This window comes from Oncorhynchus gorbuscha, linkage group LG20 (assembly GCF_021184085.1).
Source record: "Oncorhynchus gorbuscha isolate QuinsamMale2020 ecotype Even-year linkage group LG20, OgorEven_v1.0, whole genome shotgun sequence".
NCBI lineage: Eukaryota > Metazoa > Chordata > Actinopteri > Salmoniformes > Salmonidae > Oncorhynchus > Oncorhynchus gorbuscha.
Window position 1 is genome coordinate 26192810 of NC_060192.1, and position 15123 is coordinate 26207932.

The following is a 15123-nucleotide window of genomic DNA, read 5'->3' on the forward strand; positions in this document are numbered from 1 at the left end:
TATATAATGTCACCCAAAATAAACTTCTACAGTGGCGAGAAAAAGTATGTGAACCCTTTGGAATTATCTGGATTTCTGCATAAATTGATCATAAAATGTTATCTGATCTTCATCTAAGTCACAACAACAGACAAGCACAGTCTGCTTAACTTATAGCACACAAGTTATTGTATTTTTCTTGTCTATATTGAATACATCATTTAAACATTCACAGTGTACATTGTAAAATGTATGTGAACCCCTATGTCATGCCCTCCAGCGACGGTCTGCAGTCCAGAGCCTCCAGCGACGATCTGCAGTCCGGAGCGTCCAGCAGTGGTTCCCAGTTCGGAGCCTCCAGCGACGATCTGCAGTCCAGAGCCTCCAGCGACAATCTGCAGTCCAGAGCCTCCAGCGACAATCTGCAGTCCAGAGTCTTCAGAGACGAGCTGCCGTCCAGAGCCTCCAGCTCCTCTCTCCGGCGACGAGCTGCCGTCCAGAGCCTCCAGCTCCTCTCTCCGGCGACGATCTGCAGTCCAGAGCCTCCAGCGGCGGTATGCAGTCCAGAGCCTCCAGCTCCTCTCTCCAGCGACAATCTGCCGTCCAGAGCCTCCAGCTCCTCTCTCCGGCGACGATCTGCAGTCCGGAGCGTCCAGCAGTGGTTCCCAGTTCGGAGCCTCCGGCGATGATCCATGATCCGGTTCCCCCGGCAACGATTCACGGTCCTGAGTCTCCGGCGTCGATCCACGGTCCGGTTCCACAAAAGCGGAGTGATCAGTGTAGGGAGCGGGGGCTATGTCCCGAACCGGAGCCGCCACCGAGGGTAGATGCCCGCCTGGACCCTCCCCTATAGGTTCAGGTTTGCGACCGGGAGTCCGCACCTTTGGGTGGGGGTACTGCCACACCCTGACCTTAGAGATCCTTTAAATTCTCTATTTGGTAGGTCAGGATGTGACTAGGGTGGGAAATCTATGTTTATATTTCTTTGTTGGCCGAGTATGGTTCCCAATCAGAGGCAATTGTGTATCGTTGTCTCTGATTGGGGATCATACTTAGGCAGCCCTTTTTCCCACCTTCTGTTGTGTGATCTTGTCTTTGTGTGTTGTATATGTTGCATGTGTTTTTGGTGGAACATTTCAAATGAAAGAAAATGTACGCCTACCACGCTGCACCTTGGTCTTCATTTAACGAAGGACATTACACCCTAGGCTAATGACTTTGGAGTCAGCTGGAGTCAGGAGTCAGCTAACCTGAAGTACAATCATTGAGATGAGATAGGAGATGTTGGATAGAGCTGCCCTGCCCTATAAAAAACATTCACAAAATTTGAGTTTGCTATTCACAAGAAGCATTGCCTGATGTGAACCATGCCTCGAACAAAAGAGATCTCAGAAGACCCAAGATGATGAATTGATGACTTGCATAAAGCTGGAAAGGGTTAGAAAAGTATCTCAGGGAGAGGGTTACTGCTTCACTGAAGCACATGGTGTCCACGGTAAGACACATTGTCTATAAATGGAGAAAGTTAAGCACGGTTGCTACTCTCCCTAGGAGTGGCCGTCCTGCAAAGATGACTGCAAGAGCACAGTGCAGAATGCTCAATGAGGTTAAGTGTTAGCTAAAGACTTAAATAAATCTATGGAACATGCTAACATCTCTGTTAATGAGTGTATGATACGTTAAACACTAAACAATAATGGTGTTCATGGGAGGACACCACGGAAGAATCCACTGCTGTCCAAAAACAACATTGCTGCACGTCTGAAGTTCGCAAAAGAGCATCTGGATGTTCCAGATGGCAAAATATTCTGTGGACAGATGAAACTAAAGTTGAGTTGTTTGGAAGGAACACACAACACTATGTGTGGAGATAAAAAGGCACAGCACACCAACATCTAAACCTCATTCCAACTGTAAAGTATGGTGGAGGGAGCATCATGGTTTGGGGCTGCTTTGCTGCCTCAGGGCCTGGACAGCTTGCTATCATCGACAGAAAAATGAATTCCCAAGTTTATCAAGACATTTTGCAGGAGAATGTAAGGCTATCTGTCTGCCAATTGACGCTCAACAGACGTTGGGTGATGCAACAGAACAACGACACAAAACACAGAAGTAAATCAACAACAGAATGGCTTCAACAGAGAAAAATATGCTTTCTGGAAAGGCCCAGTCAGAGTCCTGACCTCAACCCGATTGAGATACTGTGGCATGACCTCAAGAGAGCGGTTCACACCAGACATCTCAGAATATTGCTGAACTGAAACAGTTTTGTAAAGAGGAACGGTCCAAAATTCCTCCTGACCTTTGTGCCGTTCTGATCTGCAACTACAGAAAATGGTTGGTTGAGGTTATTTCTGTTATTAAAACAAAGGGTTCACATACTTTTTCTTGCCACTGTATATGGGCACAGGAATGAAAATATACAGAAATGTGGCTGTGGTTGCGGTGACAACAGTTTGACATGATGGGTACCTTCTGATGAGTGGTGACCTGCCCCCTGTGCCAGGGGCAGGGTGAACACAGAGTGGGTCTGTGTCAGCTGTGGTCGCCCCATGGCCGCCTGCTCTCCCTGGCTCTGGCCGTCTGACAGCACCGACAGGGTGTATACGGGCTGCTTGTTGCCTCGCGCCGCCTGGGCCTCGGGCATCTGCCGTAGCGGGAACTGGCACAGCCGACCAGTGAAACCTGGCGGGCACAGGCAGTGGGTCCGCGAGCTGCACACCCCTCCATTCATACAGGTCAGTGGACACACAACTAGAAAGACAAGTAGAGAGAAAAAGGTGTTGCTATTGAACAAAATCTCAAACACATCACCAAGCCATGAGTAGTATAGGAAAGGAGAAACAGAGCACATGTCAAACATCGTCCATCAACATCATGTAATGTCATCCCTTTTTCATTTGGAGCATTATTTTAAACAGGGAACAGTTGGGACTTCTACAACAGCAGGAACATCGATCCAAAACAAAACCCTGATGTCTGCAGCTTCCAGTATGAGTCACTTTGGATTTCGGGACTAAATGCCACGGTCAAATCACAACAGCTCCATACGCAAATAAACTGCCTCAGCCAATCCGCAGCAGAGAGCAAAAGTTGAGAGCTAGATGTTCCGGTTTTCCACTAAGTTCCACTGAGCCGTTAATTAACAAGGCGACACTCCATCTTAACTCCTCCTCCACATTTACTCGATTGGTTGAAAAGTGCAGAAGAACACCTCCCCCAACATGTTTTTTTCTTCTCCTCATCAAGCCCAGTATGTAGGGCCTTCAAACTCAACTCTGGGCCTCGAAGCCAGTTCCACTGCATTTTTTCATTGTTCCCCTCTAATCAGGGACTGAATTAGGCCTGGAACACCAGGTGTGTGCAATTTATTATCAGGATGAACTTAAAACCAGCAGTCTCCGGAGACCTCGTAGGGTAAGAGTTGAATGACCCTGATTACGGGGATGTAGTTTCAGGCGTATCTCATGCTGCGCTAGGTTAGGGCAGAGCAGAATATTGATACGAATGACCGCTTTTTCCTGGTTTATGGAAAACACTTGAAACCACAGGAGCCCTGCTATGCCATATACACTGCTCTGTAGGTTTCCCTTTGTGTTTCCTTTCCAAGCAGCTCCTTTTCTCCCTAAAGGACAATCAGATGAAACAGTGTGGGCAGAGTACACACCAGACTGAGACCATCAGCAGAAATAATGGTGAAGACTGGTGCATTAATAACGCACATATTAGAATAGACATACCACAAATTGCACTAAATAATATTAACAGTAACAAATGGACATTTTTACAATTTGTCATTCTCAAAATGTTGTAGTTTCTCTATGTCCCATGTTGTGTTCATGAAAGAAATCAGAAGCTGAAGCTCAGTTGTTTGGATGTCTTGCCCTGCAGTCTAACATAACAGAATCACAGGGATGCAGGCAGGCAGAGAGATACGGCTCATCATGTCTGACGGGGACACACCCAGTGGTTGAGAGGAGGCCTGTTCGTGTTACCCGCCCGGCAGAGCAAAGCTCCACACACTGGAGCAATTAGGCCTGGACTGCCTCGGAGTCTAGGCCGCTGTGTAATAACGGGACTAGATGCCCTCAAACACAACGGGGACATTTTTAAACCAATGAAAGTCAAGGAAAATAGCAACTGGAGAAATCCCTCTAATGTTTAAATGTGCAGCGGGGTGGGCTGTTCTGACGCAGCCTGCACCATAATTACCCGTGACAGTGGTCTTTAACCCAGAGCAGGCAGCTACATGCAGCAGTCGGTTACTGGGGAGGCTCACAGATAGCAGGGGAAAACATGGAGAGTAATCCAGCTGGAGAAGGACTTCCCTAAAAGGGAGAGTGGAGAGCAGAGCTCTCCAGATGTGTGTCTGGCTGATTTTTTGTCTCAGTATAGAAAGCTGGAAAGAGAGAGAGAGAGAGAGAGAGAGAGAGAGAGAGAGAGAGAGAGAGAGAGAGAGAGAGAGAGAGAGAAAGAGAGAGAGCGAGAGAGAGAGAGAGAGAGAGAGAGAGAGAGAGAGAGAGAGAGAGAGAGAGAGACTATGGGAGGCGCACAGTACTACATAAAGCCTTGACTACATGGAACTCTATTCCATATCAAGTAACTGATCAAAGCAGTAAAATTACATTTAAAAAACAGATAAAATACACGTTATGGAACAGCAGGGCCTGTAAAGCAACACAAACATCGACACATGCATACAAACACACAATAACATACAGACTATACACACATGTACACATGCATACAAACACACAATAACATACGGACTATACACACATGTACACATGCATACAAACACACAATAACATACGGACTATACACACATGTACACATGGATTTTGTGTTATAGATATGTGGTAGTAGAGTAGAGGCCTGAGGGAACACACTTAACATGTTGTGAAATCTGTTATGAATGTGTTGTAATGTTTTTCAAATGTATAACTGCCTTCATTTTGCTGGACCCCAGGAAGAGCAAGGCAGCAGCTAATGATCCATAATAAATACAAATACAAGATACGATTGGGAAGAAAGAGAAAAAGAGAGAGAAAGAAAGACAGGGGTGTAACCTCCATCCAAACCCGACTATACAACTAAAACCCACAGAGACTGGAGAGACAACATAGGAAAAGTCTGGTAAGGCTTGGGGAGAAGGCCGGTCTCAGAGTAGACCCTCTGACACACACACACACACACACACACACACACACACACACACACACACACACACACACACACACACACACACACACACACACACACACACACACACACACACACACACACACACACACACACACACACACACACACACACACACACACACACACACACACACACACACACACACACTCAAGCAATACTTAGGTCCCTCCATGACAAACAGCAAGGAAGGGCTCCTTTGAAAAATAACACAGCCCTTAGGTATCGGTACATGCCATGAAGCAGACTGTACTTCATGGTGGTTTTAAACAATCTGGTGAACGAATCATTCTGCAGCACAGGGCTGTCTGCCATTTCAAGCACAGGGCTGTCTGCCATTTCAAGCACAGGGCTGTCTGTCATTTCAAGCACAGGGCTGTCTGCCATTTCAAGCACAGGGCTGTCTGCCATTTCAAGAACATCTCTTGATGTGTGCTTGTATTTGGAATGGTATTCCCTTCCCCACAGATTAGCTACAGTAGTTGGGTGGAGGACTGGTGACTCACCAAATACAGTAACTAATCAGGTAGAGAGGGTGGACCTCCAAGTCCACTAATCAGTCTACACCACACTGAATGGATCAGGAGGCCAGGACTCAAACTGGTCCTCTTACAGTATACAGGAGGGGTTTAAACTAGACTCTCTCCCACATCTGCTTCGTCTATCTAAACCAACCCAGGGCAGTTAGAAAGACATGGGTGTAATACACATGGACTAATGCTTTCTGCAGACTGTCTGAGTGAGTGAGACGATGTGGGACTGTTTGTAATGGTCTGAGTGTAGCTGGTGCAGAGGAGTCAGGCGCAGGACAGCAGAGATGAGTAACACAAGTAACTTTACTCGAATATTCCACTATCATGTCGTAATACCGAGCCCACAATAACGAACCGAACATAAATAAAACAATTACGCACAAAAACCATGGGGAAGACAGAGGGTTAAATAATGAACATGTAATTGGGGAATTGAAACCAGGTGTGTAAAATAAAGACAAAACAAATGGAAAATGAAAAGTGGATCGGCGATGGCTAGAAGGCCGGTGACGTCGACCGCCGAACGCTGCCCGAACAAGGAGAGGGACCGACTTCAGCGGAAGTCGTGACACTGTTATGATCCAGTCATGATAACATGTGTTCCACTGCATCCCTGAATTATGAAACCCAACTGGGCACAGAATGTCTGCAGAGGTGAAAATGTCCCACTCCGTTTAGTGGGTAGCAGACAGTGTCAGAATGACCTAGCGTAGATCATCTGAAACACTAGAGCCACCCAGCTTTAAGCTCTATTACCATGCCAACAAATGGGCAAAGACTGGTGGAATCAAAGTTGTTTCCACGTCATTTTAACACAACATGTCTATTCGATGACGCTGAATCTCCATGGAAAACTGATTGTATTTGCAAAAAGTCATCAACGTAAGGGCATTTAAAAACAACTAAATCCAATGACATGGTGACATTTGTTGTTGATTTCACATTGAATTCACGTTAGTTTACAACTCAACCAATTGTAATACAAAACTATATGTTGAACTCACGTCTGTGCCCAGTGGGTGGTGCTATCTAGGGTATATTGTACAGCACTATATATTATAAAGCACTTCTATGAAACCCATATGGATATCCATATGAAACCCATATCCCAATATGGATATAAATTCTTGGCCCAAATCCTCAGGGGATGTGTATTAAATTATTCTCACGTCACTTTCACATTATACAATTTTAATGCCATGTCTTTGGAAATAGATTTCATACTCAAAATTGGCTCACAGGTATGTTCCAAACCGCATTTAAAGGGGAAATCTTTTTCCAATCCAGCATCCTATCCTGGAAGCGAAAGAGAGAGAAAAGAAGGGGGAGAGGAGGAGGGAGAACTGACTTTTTTTGTGTTTCAAAGCTCTTCTCAACATAGTGTTTTATGTGACAGAGGAGTGAGAGCTCATTTCTCATAATGCCATGATTTAGACTGAGACAGACAGTGTGTAGGGGAGGAACTGCAGGAAATAGAGGGAGAGAAAGAGGGATAGGAAGAGAAAGAGAGAGAGAGAGAGAGAGAGAGAGAGAGAGAGAGAGAGAGAGAGAGAGAGAGAGAGAGAGAGGAAGAAAAGGGAGAGTGGAGAGAGGGGACGAAGGAGGGAGTGTGAGAAAGAGAGAGAAGAAGAAAGAGAAGTAAAATAGAAAAAGTGCAATGGAAGAACCATCAGAGAGATCCAAATTAATCTGCTGTTATCGCTTCTCCAGATGCAGAGAGACTTTTTCATAAATACATACCTGTCATTCTTAAACTGTAGTGTGAGCAAGCTGAGACAACGATACACACATAGATATGAATGTACACACACACACACACAAACATACACAAAGTTTGCCACTGATGCATTACCACAGATTTGGCACACTAACCAGCCTGGTTTCATATACTAGACGTAACATAGTAAATGTAAATCTGGGACACTCAAATTAGTATGACATGTTACGTTTGGTATGGTTTCATACGACAGAAGGTTACTTATGGCAAAAACTAAAGTACAGTGGTTGGTTGGAGGGGATGGGTGGGCAAATAAAATGAAACATTTAGCAATTCAAAGGTTGGTGTTTGAATGTCATCACGGACAACCTTAGCATTTTAGCAACTTTGCAACTATACTGAACAAAAATATAAATGCAACATGTCAAGTCTTGGTCCCATGTTTCATTCCCTGAAATAAAAGAACCCAAAAATGTTCCACAACCACAGACAGGTGGTTCCACAACAACAGACAGGTGGTTCCACAACCACAGACAGGTGGTTCCACAACCACAGACAGGTGGTTCCACAACCACAGACAGGTGGTTCCACAACAACAGGCATGTGACCATGCCAGCCCAGGACCTCCACATCCGGCTTCTTTACCTGCAAAGATGGTCTGAGACGAGCCACCCAGACAGCTGTTATAACTGTGGGTTTACACAACCAAAACATTTCTGCAAAAACTGTCAGAAAGCTTCTCAGGGAAGCTCATCTCCGTGCCTGCGTAAATCAGACATGTCACCCACTGAGCTGTCTGGGATGCTCTGGATCGACGTGTACAGCAGCGTGTTCCAGTTCCTGCCAAAGAGTGGGACAACACTCTTCCACAGGCTGATCAACAATATGTGAAGGAGATGTGTCGCGCTGCATGGGGCAAATGGTGGTCACACCACATACTGACTGGCTTTCAGATCCACCCCCCTACCCTTTGTTAGGGTATCTGTCACCAAAATATGTATTTCTGTTTTCCCAGATGTGAAATCCATAGATTAGGGCCAATTGACTGATATCTCCCAAATTGCGATGTTGTCTCATCGCTGCAATTCCCCAACGGGCTCGGGAGAGGCGAAGGTCGAGTCACATGTCCTCTGAAAAATTACCCGCCAAACTGCACTTCTTAACACATAACACAGCCAGCTTCACCAATGTCCTGGAAGGAAACAGCGTTAAACTGACAACTGAAGTCAGCCTGCAGGCACCCGGCCTGCCACAAGAGGTTGCTAGAGAGTGATGAGCCAAGTAAAGCCACCCCTGGCCAAACACTCCCCTAACCCAGATGAAGCTGGGCCAATGGTGCGCCGCCATAAGGGACTCCTGGTCATGGCCAGTTGTGGTACAGCCTGGGATCGAACCTGGGTCTGTAGTGACACCTCAAGCACGGCGATGCAGTGCCTCAGAGTTCTGTGCCACTTGGGAGGCTGATTTACTTCTTTGAACTGTAACTTAGTAAAATCTTTGAAATTGTTGCATGTGCGTTTATATTTTCGTTCAGTGTACTTACTATCTACTTTGCAACTACTTAGCATTCTAGCTTACCCTTCTCCTAACCTTAACCCTTCAACCTAACTCTTAACCTTAATCCTAAGCTTAAACCTAACCTTAAATCTTATCCTTAACCCGCCACCTAGTCACCTAGCTAACGTTAGCCACAACAAATTGGAATTCGCAACATATAGAACGAATTGCAATTTGTAACATATTGTACAAATTGCAATACGTAACATATCATAGAAATTGTAATTCATAACATTTCATATGAAATGGATGATGGTCATCCACAAATTAATATATACCATATGAAACGTAACATATACCAATTGGAGTGTCCTGGATTTACATTTCTATGTTATGTCTACCCCTGAGTCCGGGTTGCACTAACGTAGACCGATATGTACCATACTGTACATACACAGAAATACTGACACATTTTGGAATGTTTAATTATGTTATTTCAGACCAATTACTGGTTGCTAGGTTTTCATTCCAATCAACCAGGTTTGAGGACAATAGGGGGGGGAAGAGTTTTAGCCGAGGAAAATATTTCAACAATTACTTTACTAACTCAAGACTTGGACGTTTCTACACTCCAGATTGAGCAAGGACCATTCTATTTTATTTTCCAGTGAAAATAGCCCCAGGAGCAACAATAGGTTCAACGAAATGCCCATTCAAATGAAACCTAGCTGAAGAGATGAAAGCTCAGAGCTCTCTCACATCACTGCATCACAGTTCATACAGTGCATGTAAAACCAGAAAAAGTCGTACTTCCCCCAGACCTCAGCATGAGCTTTAGTAGAGGGGATCTCCTGCCTGTCTGTACGCTGTTTGTGTGTTTGGGGTTTGGCTCGGAGTGTGGCCTCCCACCCACGCACTTCTGTCTGTCTGGAGATGACGCAGCAGCCTGACCGCCTCCCACTTCAGCCTCACATCCAACCACAGCCTCATTCTCCCGTCTCAAATATTCCCAGCTCAAAATGAACAAATGATAGTTTATAACGCTCCAGTTCAACAGCTAGTCTACGTCCCGGTGTACATCTGAAAGCTTATGTTTCTTAGAAGACCATCTGAAATATGTCAGTGGGTCAGTAAGGCTGGCCAGCTTCTCATGGCTTAACAAATATCATCCTTTAAAGCAGGGATAGGCAACTGGCAGCCCCCCTTTTGTAGGCCCGCGGATCAATTTCCAAAAACTAAACTCAGTCGGGGTCTCAACTTAATGTTGAGAGGTAGAATAGTAGAATACACAAGGTTCAATTTCCAGATTTTGAATTTTTCTCATTACAGTATGTCATTCACTGACAGTCACTTAATTAGCCCATGTCAGATAACATGTTTATGTTAGGCAAGTTTGTCTAGCCAGTTATCTAAACTTGTAGTAGTCATGGTTAGTCACTCTCACTCAGATATATTCAAAACTGCAAACATCTTGCTCTACCCCATGGCAAAATGAGTAAAATTGCAGGAAATGCAGTAAAATTGCAGTAAAACTCAATTTTTTCTGTCTGTTCCATGAAAACGTGAGTAGAATTGCATGAAATTAGTTATACAATTGCAACATATTTTCTCCGCCCCATGGCAAAAAGTGGAGCATTGCAGCAAGCTTCATTCCAAACTGGAACATTTTCTCTATGCCCCATGGCGAAATGTGTACATTTCAGGAAATGAACTTTAAACATTTTTTTGGTCAATTTGACTTAGGCTAGGGCAGGCATTGACTGCACGTGTGGGAATGGATGTGGGTACGCAGACCCACGAGCCACGGCTGCCCCTCACGATGAGTTCAATTCTTTTTTTGTGGCGACCACCCCATCAAAGAACTCCATCCCTGAGTCAGTGATTATGAGAGTATGATTATATGCCTTAAAAATGTATGGTGTTAAAGAGGAGAGAGTATTTGCCAAACCATCAGAAAATACTATTATTAAGTGAAACCCTCTATATGTAACCACAGGAAAGTTCTCATTGTTAGTACAACTCAGCATTACAAATATTGTACTAGTGGTAACAGATAAAATAGATGATAATAATATAATAATAATAATATATAATAATATAATGATAAGAGAATGACACATTATGGGTCACTAGCAATCAATGTATGATTCCTATAATGCCAATAAGTTCCACAACCCACATCAAATAACTCCATTTTAATTTCTCCACACCTCCTGCAGAAATACCATCAAAAGGACAACGACAAAAACAACATTACACCACAATAACGATCTCCACCACTACCACTACTATCACTATTAAAAGGGCATGATTACAATAATGGGAGGCACAAGGTCTTATGATGCTCTTGTCTTTATCGTCAGTAGAAGAGCAAGAAGCCACATCGCCAAATATGCCTGCTTTAAACTGGTGCTGTGAGACCACATACCACATACACAGAGTGGACTCTGGACTTCTGTAGCTGTGCCCATAGCCCAGAGTAAATGACATAATCACTGGGTTTTTAAAACACAGGCCTGAGAAAGTCTCCTCCACTTCCTCCTGCCGGCTAGCAGGCTGCCTGGGAGTACGGGACTCTGTTGACTAACTGGGAACCTATTAGAGATCGACCGATTATGATTTTTGTCAACGGCGATACCGATACCGATTATTGGAGGACCAAAAAAGTCTGATACAGATTAATCGGTCGATTTTGTTAATGTATTTGTAATAATGACAATTACAACAATACTGAATGAACACACTTATTTTAACTTAATATAATACATCAATAAAATCAATTTAGCCTCAAATAATGACACATGTTCAATTTGGTTTAAATAATGCAAAAACAAAGTGTTGGAGAAGAAAGTAAAACTGCAATATGTGCCATGTAAAAAAGCTAACGTTTAAGTTCCTTGCTCAGAACATGAGAACATATGAAAGCTGGTGGCTCCTTTTAACATGAGTCTTCAATATTCCCAGGTAAGAAGATTTAGGTTGTAGTTATTATAGGAATTATAGGACTATTTCTCTCTATACCATTTGTATTTCATTAACCTTTGACTATTGGATGTTCTTATTGGCACTTTAGTATTGCCAGTGTAACAGTATAGATTCCATCCCTCTCATCGCTCCTCCCTGGGCTCGAACCAGGAACACAATGACAACAGCCAACCTCGAAGCAGCGTTACCCATCGCTCCACAAAATCCACAGCCCTTGCTGAGCAAGGAGAACAACCACTCCAAGTCTCAGAGCGAATGACATTTGAAACGCTATTAGCGCGCACCCTGCTAACTAGCTAGCCATTTCACATCGGTTACACCAGTCTAATCTCGGGAGTTGATAGGCTTGAAGTCATAAACAGTGCAATGCTTGACGCACAACGAAGAGCTGCATTAGTCTAAATATTCCTGTTACATTGCACAACCTTCAATGTTATGTCATAATTACGTAAAATTCTGGCAAATTAGGCAGCCCAAACTGTTGCACATACACTAACTCTGCGTGCAATTAATGCAAGAGAAGTGACACAATTTCACCTGGTTAATATTGCTTGCCTGTATTTCTTTTAGCATATTATGCAGGTTTAAAAATATATACTTCTGTGTATTGATTTTAAGAAAGGCATTGATGTTCATGGTTAGGTACACATTGGAGCAACGATATGCACCACATCGATTATAAGCAAAAGCAAGACACGCAAAATAAACTAGTAATATCATCAACCATGTGTGGTTAACTAGTGATTATGATTGATTGTTTTTTATAAGATACGTTTAATGCTAGCTAGCAACTTACCTTGGCTTACTGCATTCGCGTAGCAGGCAGTCTCCTCATGGAGTGCAATGAGAGGCAGGTGAGAGGCAGGTGGTTAGAGCTTGCCTAGTTAAATAAAGATTAAATAAAGGTGTAAAGGTGTAAAAGAAACGCCAAATCGGTGTCCAAAAATACAGATTTCCGATTGTTATGAAAACTTGAAATCGGCCATTCCGATTAATCGGTCGACCTCTACTACCTATACTGCACACCTGCATCCTCTCAACCCCGCGCATCTGCCCCAGATTGCTTGGCAAGGAGAGCTGCAGCCCAAAGCTTTCCAAACAGTGCCTGCTTCAATGCTAAACACACATACATTGCCTTCAGAAAGTATTCGCTTCAAAATTGATGGTCTTTTTCTCTCTCACCCATCTCCACACAGTAGCCCATAATGACAAAGTGAAAACATATTTTTAGAAATGTTTGCAAATGTATTGAAAATGAAATACAGAAAAACAGTATCTCATTCACATACGTATTCATACCCCTGAATCAATACATGGTAGAATCACCTATGGCAGTGATTACATCTGTAAGTCTTTCTGGGTAAGAGCTTTGCACACTTCGATTATACAATATTTGCCCATTATTCTTTTCAAAATTCTTCAAGCTCTGTCAAATTGTGTTTTAGGTCATTGTCCTGCTGAGAGGTGAATTCATCTCCAAGTGTCTGGTGGAAAACATACTGAACCAGGCTTTCCTCTAGGATTTTGCCTGTGCTTAACGCCGTTCCGTTTATTTTTATCCTGAAAAATTCCCCAGTCCTTATTGATTACAAGCATACCCATAACATAATGCAGCCACCAGTATGCTTGAAAATATGGAGAGTGGTACACAATAATGTGTTGTATTGGATTTGCCCCAAACATAACACTTTGTATTCAGGACAAAAAGTGAATTGCTTTGACACATTTTTTTGCAGTATTATTTTATTGCCTTGTTGCAAACAGGATGCATGTTTAGGAATATTTGTATTCTGTACAGGCTTCCTTCTTTTCACTCTGTCAATTAGGTTAATATTGTGGAGTAACTACAATGTTGTTGATCCATCCTCAGTTTTTTCCTATCACAGCTAATAAACTCTGTAACTGCTTTAAAGTCACCTTGGTCTCATGGTGAAATCCCTGAGAGGTTTCCTTCCTCTCCGGCAACCGAGTTAGGAAGGACGCCTGTGTCTTTGTGGAAACTGGGTCTATTAATACACCATCCAAAGTGTAATCCCTTCACCACGCTCAAAGGGATATTCAATGTATGCTTTTAAAACATTCTACAAATAAACACCTTTTTTGCTAGGCATTGGACAACCTTGTCTTTTTGGTTGAATCTGTGTTTGAAATTCACTGCTCGGCTGAGGGACATTACAGATAATTGTATGTGTGGGATACAGAGATGAGGTAGTCATTCAAAAATCATGTTAAACACTATTATTGCACACAGAGTGAGTCCATGCAACTTATTATGTGACTTGTTAAGCAAATGTTTACTCCTGAACTTATTTAGGCTTGCCATAACAAAGGGCTTGAATACTTATTGACTCAAGACTTTTCAGCTTTTTATTTTTAATTAATTTGTAAAATGTTCTAAAGACATAATTACACTTTGACATTATGGGGTATTGTGTGTAGGCCCGTGACAAAACAATCTCAAATGAATCAATTATATATATACATATATATACAGTACCAGTCAAACGTTTGGACACACGTACTCATTCCAGGGTTTTTTCTAAAGGACACCAACAAGAATTGATATACTGTCATTTCTCTTTGCTTATTTGAGCTGTTCTTGACATAATATGGACTTGGTCTTTTTTCCAAATAGGGCTATCTTCTGTGTATCACCCCTAACTTGTCACAACACAACTGATTGGCTCAAACGCATTAAGAAGGAACGAAATTCCACAAATGAACTTTTAACAAGGCACACCTGTTAACTGAAATGCATTCCAGGTGACTACCTCATGAAGCTGGTTAAGAGTGTGCAAAGCTGTCATCAAGGCAAAGGGTAGTTACTTTGAATAATCTCAAATATAAAACACTTTTTTGGTTACATCATGATTCCATATGTGTTACTTCATAGTTTTGATGTCTTCACATTTATTCTACAATGTAGAAAATAGTAAAAAATAAAGACAAATCCTGGAATGAGTCGGTGTATCCAAACTTTTGACTGGTACTGTATATTCACAGGACGTAACATATCAAACGAAATGGATGACGTGGTACACAATTTGATGACATAGTACACAAAAAACAGGAACCACTTTTGGCTTGTGAGCACCACTTTTAACACTGCTGGCTGAAATTTTACAAAAGTTTCAGAGTGCATCTTTAAGAAACATTCAAATTAGTACTCTAATGAGCTTCAGGGAGCTGTGGAAACCTGCTGTGAGAACC

General features: G+C 42.9%; 1 protein-coding gene across 4 annotated transcripts in view; it reads right to left on the reverse strand.

The window, feature by feature from the left end:
* Positions 1-15123, reverse strand: part of LOC124007164 (latent-transforming growth factor beta-binding protein 3-like) — a 62153-nt gene that overhangs the window by 24540 nt on the left and 22490 nt on the right. For all 4 annotated transcript variants that reach the window (XM_046317517.1, XM_046317519.1, XM_046317518.1 and 1 more), the window contains exon 2: positions 2452-2733. In XM_046317517.1, the coding sequence (XP_046173473.1) occupies positions 2452-2733 (282 nt within the window). The remainder of the gene's footprint in view (positions 1-2451; positions 2734-15123) is intronic.